At 38.6% G+C, this 8,604-nt stretch overlaps 1 protein-coding gene and 1 long non-coding RNA gene across 8 annotated transcripts in view; one reads left to right on the forward strand and one right to left on the reverse strand.

Moving 5' to 3' along the window:
* The window catches only part of phactr4a (phosphatase and actin regulator 4a), a 42,566-nt gene that overhangs the window by 23,710 nt on the left and 10,252 nt on the right, over positions 1-8,604 (forward strand). For 6 of the 7 annotated variants that reach the window (XM_008421319.1, XM_008421321.1, XM_008421320.1 and 3 more), the window contains 3 exons: positions 4,968-5,102; positions 5,497-6,016; positions 6,775-7,007. In XM_008421319.1, coding sequence (XP_008419541.1) covers positions 4,968-5,102; positions 5,497-6,016; positions 6,775-7,007 — 888 coding nt within the window. The remainder of the gene's footprint in view (positions 1-4,967; positions 5,103-5,496; positions 6,017-6,774; positions 7,008-8,604) is intronic. The other variant, XM_008421323.2, reaches the window with a different exon arrangement.
* LOC103471984 (uncharacterized) lies at positions 1,195-5,512 on the reverse strand. The gene is made up of 2 exons (XR_534779.2): positions 5,398-5,512; positions 1,195-1,434 (listed from the first exon to the last, which is right to left on the reverse strand). It is a non-coding gene; the product is annotated as an uncharacterized LOC103471984 (long non-coding RNA).

The following is an 8,604-nucleotide window of genomic DNA, read 5'->3' on the forward strand; positions in this document are numbered from 1 at the left end:
TTTGGATGTAGAAACAAGTATACATGAAAAAGTTATATCAAATAATAAATTATAGAAAACCCAATAACAAAATTAGTTTTAATTGATTTCTTTCACCTTTATTTGTCTTTTTGGATTGCCACTCTGCTGCAAATCCGCAGTTTTAGGAAATTTTTGCCTAAACAGGAAAGTCAACTTTACACCGCGTCTCGCACAAGCTTAAGCTAGATTTTTATTTTGATTATTAACACTTCTCCTGCTTGAGAGGTTGTTCAGACCTAGGTAGAGGTGAATAGGTAAGATACATCACAATAGAGTAAGTACCCCAAATACAGATCATAGATATAGATTTAGACTGATTGGTTCAGAGAGGGGCAAAAAATAAATAAAAAATTGAATTCAATAAAATAAGTAGAAAACCGAAAAAAATGATTGAGTAACTTGGAGAAAGTTAGACAGAGGGACAAATTAAAATAAGAATATCCTGATGAACCAAAACTATTCACATTAGGGCTGTTGTAAACAATTGCTTTAGTTATCAAGTATTCTATCAATTATTCTGACGATTAATCGAGTAATTGAATTAAAAAAAAGATAAAATATTGGTAAATACAGCAGTATAACATATCAAAATTGGCCCAATTTGTCATATTTGAGCATCTCTAACAATTACTTTTCTATAACTTAGAAACTCAACCTGTAACGACAGTAGCTCACTTCTTATGTTAACCTGGACAAAAATTATACAAAAATCTGAAATTATATTCAATTTAATAATAAAGAGCCAGGCTAACAAAGATATTTGTAAACAAAATGTCTTTTGTTTACATAAGGGTGCATAAAATGGTGAAAGAAAAATCTGACAGCCATTTGTCTAACTACATCTCGCTGTCCGGGAGCTGCCAGAACATGGAAGAGTTATGAAGGCTTTGGAGCAGAAGGAGCACATTCTGCGGAATTTCTTCCTGCTACCCATCATTCGGAGAGTTTTGCCGACTTCTGATTGATTTTATTTTGAGAAATGTTTCCTGACTCCAAAGCTTTGGGTGAAGAGGTGCTTGTAATTCTAGTTTGTAGTGTGACAGCAGAGGGCAGATTCATCCTCCAGATCAACATCAGATATTTGATTGTGCACAAGCAGGTGATCAATATAGGTCCATGAATGTTTGATATTCAGGGTGGGTCGTAAGTTTCCATACATAGAGAAAATAAACATTTTAGATTGGACAAACGTTTTTATTTTGTGGGACTCTGTAATCGTTGCACGTCTTGAACCACTTCATGGTTGATCTGCAACATTTCCAGTTTTCTGAAACTTGCAAATAAGTTTTGCCACAGTGTCGTGTGTGATTCTTGTTCCATGTTTTCTGTTAAAGTTTCGTGCAACCAGGCGACTGCTTCCCAATCCAGCCATCCAATTCTTTACTCTTTTGTCAAACGCATCTTCTTGGGTATCTGAAATATAAAAGAAATATACATTTTACATTCTCCTATGTATGAAACTTAAGGTCTACCTTGTAGAACCCAGTGAAAATTAAATGCAATTGAATAGGTCACTATCATTTTAAAAATGGATTATGGTGACGTCTTGACACAGAGACGACAAAAACGTCTTTTGTAACATCTACACCTGGCTGAGCTGTTGCTGCTCTCATTCATCTGTCTGAGGCTACGTGCTCCAGCTTGTTTTACACCAATAGAGTTGTTCTGGAGGGCAGATGGAAACTGACTGCTGTCTTATTTTTAATATTGCTTGCCCCAGCTGCTCGCTCTTGCAGCCCAGCCCATTGTTGTCGGTTTGAAACTCACGAAGCCTCTGTCGCAGTGACACATTCCTCTGCCATTTGCTAGCAGCAGTTGCAATTTCACATGGTTACAAATAGCAAGTAAGCTGTGCTGGTTGAGACTGTAGCATTACTTTCTCTCTGAGTGTTTCAATAAAAGGCAACTGGATGCGTTTTGTTGTGTCATGAAGGTGCTCCACCTCATCCAAAGGCCCTGTTCAGATCTGAACCGGGGTTGGAAGGATCAGGGGATGATCTGTAATAAATCAGTGTGAGACAAAGCACAGTGGGTTGAGACCCACAGGGTGACAATAACAGCCTGTTGGAGTGTTACTGTCAGCTTGCCGTCTGCTCAACTTTAACTGTCTTGAATTAATGTATCTAAAAGTAAGGCCTTAAAATGTCTTTAAAAAAATTAATTACTGTTTTTTCCCTTTTCAAAACGTAACTTTATTATGAACAAATATTACAAAGAAACGCCTTCAACATAGGTAATATCAGATTAGAATAAATTAAACCAAATAATACACAGGAATGATGATATACAAATAATACAAAATAACAGTCATTGAGATTGTCTTATTCAAAGGTCTTACACTTTACAAAACAAATAACATAAAAGGAAAGTTGGCCTTGAATACTTTAATCTCAGGTCTTATATTTGCCCCTCATATGACAATAATCTTGTATATTCTTTGTAGATTTTTTTTGCAAGACTTTTCCATCAGGCAAAAGTTTGAGTCACCTGCAGACATCTTTGTTGCGATGTGGGACTTGTGGTTAAAGTTATCACTAACTAGCTGCTAATTCACCCTTACTAGTTAGCTATGTTTTTTTTTTCTTTTCTCCATCTATTGTGGGGTAATTGCAAATTTGTTGCCGGTCGACTGGATGGTGTTCAACTTCACCACTGTCTCAATTCTGTTACCAACCCTAACTACCGACTCAGTAGAGATAAAAATTGTAGAGAACTATAAAGCACAAAGATACCAAGCTTTCCTCTCCTGACATGACCAAAGTTCCCAAAAACACACAGTGATGCTACTGCTAGAATAGGCTTAAATCACGGGGGGGTTGAGGGGTTCCGGACCACTCAATCTTGGAAAAGTCTAGAATCCCCCCCCCAAATAAATCATGAAAGAAACCCTACTTTTTAAACTATCAATATAAAAAAGGCATTAGAAACAAAAAAGTAAATCAGCCATTCATCTAAGAAAAAAATCCATCCATCCATTTTCTAACACCCTTGTCCCTTGGTGGGGTCGGGAGAGTTGCTGGTGCCTATCTCCAGCTAACGTTCCGGGCGAGAGGCGGGGTACACCCTGGACAGGTCGCCAGTCTATCGCAGTCTAAGAAAAAATAATACAAAATTTTTAGGTCCCCCCCACTACTGTTAGAACGATGGTTCATCGAACTTGTAGGTGGAGCAACAGCAGCGCTGCTAAATGGCACAAGCTCCATTAAAGCTTAGAGCTGCTGAAGTGAGGAGCTAGGTGTTGGCTGCGGCTCTGCAGCACTAACCAAAAACCCTCCAGTAAGGAAATACTTTAAGCAAAAGACATGTAACATGTTTTATTTACTTTCACTGCTCAATAGGAAGAAACACATTGACAATAAAAATCAGTCCACAGTTCGTTATTTCATTACGTTGGCTGAATCATGATAAACTGCCACCTTATGGCTTTGAAATCAAAACTAGCAAAACTGCTACATTGCTTTCATAGACTTGGCTCATTTTTCTGTCGAGGGTAGCCAATATTTCAGTTATATTTAGCTTTCTAACTATTACTTTAATAAGAAGAGTTTGAATGGGAGGGAGCAGCTGAGCATTACCACTAGCCGACAGCTCTGTATGCTCTGTATATAGCCGAGAGCTCCCATACAGAGAGCAGTAAAAAAAATAAATAAATAAAATATGTCTTTATTTCTTACCATCTTCAACATAGAGCCTTTAAAACCACAAAATAAAATCTGAATATTTTTCTAGAAAACTCTGGTGCTGACCTTTAAGTTTAAGTTATGATACTTCCCAGATATTCAGCTTATACATATTTATAGGTTCTCAGCCATCCAGGACATGAACCCTCCCTCCCCCACCCCAAATAAAATAAAAAAAACTTTAAACAACTTAAGTTATAATTTAAATAACACATGACTTGTATTGAGAACCACTGCAATAAATTAATATTTGTGAGGAATTTTATTAAGTGGAGTTTCTTATTAAAACTTTTTAGTCAGAGCCTTAAATTTTTGTGAAGGGGTAGCAGAGATTAGATGAACCAAACTCATATCTAAGCAACATTTGAATCTTGGTTTGACTTCTACGGGTCTCAGCAAGTTGTTTACTGAGAAAAACACTTTTGTTATTCATTGCTACTTACTAGTCATTTTTGGTCCTGCAGCTTGAATACACACACAAAAAAATGTAAACCGCATTTTACGTTACATTTTACTGCAACTTTGCCAACCCCCCCAAAATTGCTCTTAAAAATGTCCCTGTTTATGGTCCCTCCCAATAATGAGATGGGATTTACGCCCCTGACTGCTAGGACTGATCTAAGAGCAGCGTTTGGTGTGACACAAACTCTGAAGTCGAATGTTTTGTGGATTAAACACGATGGTCAAACAGGAGTCTGGCCTAGTGAAGAATTTTATGTCAGCAAAGCCATGACATAAAATTACAGGGAAATACAACTGAAAGAAAAATGAGCAGAGCATGGAACCAAACAAGTATAGAGACACAGAAGACTACATGGTGACAAATGAGAAAAATACTAAGAGGAAATCTAATTGTCTTTTAAGTAAAATTTGAATGTAAAAAGATCTACAGTTAATCTCACAAGTCACCATCATACAAGTTACCTACAAAAGAAACAATAAATTGTTATAATTAAAAATGTACTACAAAATATTGGGATAAAACTGTATGTTCATATCATCCAGGCTTACTTACAAATATATATCAAATAAAATATGGGATATTCTTTTGTACATTCCTGTTACAATACAGGTCTTAAATTCTTAAAAGTCTTAAAACTTCTTAAATTTGAGTTTCAGCAGGTTTCACTTGGGGATAGCATGAGATAAGTGTGGTTCTCTGACACACAGAGTGTTTCCCATCCTCTGCTGCTGGTTTTCATGTTTATCTCCCAGCATGGAATGTAAGCCAGCCCCATCCCTGACGTCTCCACTCATTTCTGCCAGCTTCCTCCCTGAACAGGGCGCCTCAGGTCAGGCAGCCGTGCCCCTGGAGGGGCTCAGGACTCGAGCAGAGCCGGGCGGGCCTCTACCTCTCTCTGCCCGTGTACCTGCGCCACAGGGCTGACCGGACCTGCTCAGGTACCGGAGCCGGACGCCCGAGCGGCTCGCCAGAGCCCGTTGACCCCATCCCGTCATCTGAGTGTTAACTCCATACATGCACCCGCTGATAATTCAGCTTCCCCCCCGCGCCCTCTGGTTGAACTAATGTTTTCTACATAAAGAATGGCCTTGCATGGAAAACGCTAGAATGAAGTGAATGTCCTAGTTAATTGAGCTGTAACCATGACGAGCTGTTAACTGTGTAGCTCTTGAACGATCATCACCTACTGACTCAGCTGTTAGTTCAGCAGTTGCTTGTCGTCGTTGAACTAACCTCACCAGTTGCTTCTGCATCTTCACATCCTGAATGGTTTCCTTTACTTCTTCACACTTTAATAAGTTTTTGTTTTTCTTTGCTTCTTTTCCTCCACAGCTGAGTTTTCTCAGGCCACCGTCATTGCTCCTGCTAAACGCTCCCCACCAACCCCACCCATAAGGATGACCGCCATCAAGCACTACTCTGTAGACCCCCCCCTCCTCACTCAGGTTCCAGAGCCGCCCTCTGTTAACCCCACGGCGCCTCCTGCTGCTCCTAAAGGTGGAAGCAGTGAGGACAGGACGGCGGAGGCTGTGCTCCCACTGCCAACCCACATACCCCCATCTCCTCCCAGGGTGAAGGTGCTCCCTCCACCTCCTACCTCACATGCCGGGGCCGTTCCCGTTACCCAGACGGACCTCCCCACCCCCACCACGGAGCCGCCCGGCCAGCCTCCGGCCGTCCCGCTGCACATCCTCATCAAGAGAGCTCTTATCAGTCCTGGTGCAGCCCAGCCCAACCCTGAGAGATTGCAGAAGGCCTACTCAGCGCTCTTTGAGCTTCACCCAGAGTTCCCTGAAGAGGAACAGCAGAACTCGCGTCACTCCCTCCCCGTCTTCATCGAACCTCTCAGACTGTAAGTAACCGTCTATCTCACTGGTACCCAGATGAAGATCTGGGTTTGAAACGGTTCTGGGTTTTTTATTTGAATGGATTTTTAAACAGTAAAGACATTTATTGCAGAAACTGGACGTTTTTCTGAGTCAAATTAAAATGGTCATTTTCCATTTCATTCTTATTATTTTTTTTTATTTCACTCTCTCAATAATAAATAAGAATAATTTAGGGTTTCCCCCAGAAAACCAGTTCAGCCCAGTGGTAGGGACATTAGTGGGTTGCTGAATGTCATCCAGCAACCCACTGTGTTTGTGAGTTAAAAATGTGTGAAGTTCACAGGAAATTTTAAAATATCATTAGGTAATTATGTGTTATTGGATGACATTTTTAGCAATGTCTAAACACCAGGAAAAGGCACACATAAAAAAATACACATAATGTAAAAATAATGTTTTTGAACTTAAGTTGTTTCATTCTAATTAAAGTGCCCAAACATTGTTTGGTCTTGTATTAAGGACTTGTCACTTTATTTACTGAAGTTGTTAGCATGTAAATCAGTAAAGACAGGCAGTGGTTATGGAGTTCTTGTGAATAGAAAGGCTTATATAGTTAAATGAAAAATCTGCAGAATGTGACAGTTTTTTTTCATATGATTGATTAGTTGTCAGAATAATCAATTACTAAATAACAATAAGTTTCAATTCTAGTATGTGAAATCCATCAGAGTGGAAAGGGAATGGAAACGATCTTCATCATGTGATGCCGTTGTCTTTCCAGGCCAGAGGATGATGACTTTGACATGGAGGAAGAGCTGCAGAAGATGAAAGCTCAGCGGACCCCCCAGCAGCCGGAGCTTGAACCCCGCAGCAGGAGGGGCCTGATTGGAGACCCCAGGGTCACAGTTATACCCGAACAGGGCGGCCACGAGGACGAGGATGACTCCGACTCCGATGGGCCCATCAACTACAGAGACGACGAGGAAGAGGAGGACGACGAAGAAGGCCCTGCAAGTAAGCTGCACTGTTGCATTTAAAGGGGCAGCATCATGTTAAATCATCTTCATTGAGCTGACCATCTTATGTTATTTCCTCATTAAAAACATACCTGGAGTGTTGCATTGATTCTTTCAAGCATATTTTTAAAAAAATCCGGTAACACTTTATTTGAAGGGGGGTGAATAAGACTGTCATGACACTGTCATAAACATGACATAACACCCGTCAGGAACATCAGTAAGTCTTCGTGAATATTTATGACTGTTGTCATAAAGTGTCATTCGGTAAATAATGACACTTTTAACATAAAGTTGACTTTATTCAAAATGTCTTCGTTATGACAACTTGACATTATTCTAGACAAAATGTCATTATGACAACTTGTCATTAACCTAGACAAAATTGTCTTTGTTATGACAACTTGTCATTAACCAAAAAATCATGATCTAACATAAATTTGTCATAATAGTAGTCATAATGATTTAATTATTACACTAGCAAAAGCTTTAATAAAACATTGATTAATATTTCCACTCCCTGAAATAAAGGAAAACAAGTAGGACAAGCAATAAAGATTTCATTAAGCTTTATTACACTGTCAAATGATTTAATAACAGACTCATTAACAATTTCTTTTACATCAACTAAAGTGGAACAAGTAGCAACAGTTATGAATATGTCATTAAGTAAAGTGAAACAAATAACAGTTATGACGAAGTCATTAAGTGTCATTACGGTGTCATTAATGTCAACTTTTACCTCAAGTAAATTGAAACTAGTAGCAACAATTATAAAGATGTAATTTAGTATTACAGTGTCAAATGCTATGCTAACAGAGTCATTGATATTAAGTCTTACCTCAAATGAAGTGAAACATACTGGACTACTTTTAACTACCATCATAACTGTAGAACAAACCCTTTGTACATTGGAATAAAACAAAAGATAACTTGTTCTAAGATAACAGAGGATTTAACGTCTGGTCAGTATATTGTTACTCTGAAATACTGATTGAAAAACTAAAACAGGATTACTTATTCTTTAACTTCAGAAAATAGGTTCTTTCAACAGTAACATTTTTTGCTTTGATTATGTCAGCCATCTCCTTCGTAATAGTCTTCCTGTAATGCTCTGAAAACAGGAGATCTTCTTCTTGTTTTCATTTCCTGGAAGCAGCTCTTTGAAGGTGTCCAGAAATGCTCAGAAATTACAGCTGTTCTTGCAGTAGTTAATCATGGTGAAAGCCTTTTCATGAATTCAAACTTGGTGAATCTCTTCTGGACATTCTCATAGTCCAGAAGAGACTCAATTCATTGTGGTCACTTAAAAAAAAGAACAAAAACAAAAAACAATGTCATCATATTCTAGCATTTATTTAAATACCATTCCAAAAATGTCCCTTGCTGCACACTGTCAGAATGGAAGACTGGCAGACAAATGCCTAGTTAACATGACTGGTTGTTATAAAGTGCAATACAATTATTTCTTAATACAAGTAGCATAATAACTGGAGCTGAACAAAATTATTCTGATCAAATATTTATCTGGCAGAAGTTCAGACAGACTGCCACTGTTATTCAGAATGCATCATTTAATGTATAGTTTTAGGCAC

This window comes from Poecilia reticulata, linkage group LG11 (assembly GCF_000633615.1).
Source record: "Poecilia reticulata strain Guanapo linkage group LG11, Guppy_female_1.0+MT, whole genome shotgun sequence".
Lineage (NCBI taxonomy): Eukaryota > Metazoa > Chordata > Actinopteri > Cyprinodontiformes > Poeciliidae > Poecilia > Poecilia reticulata.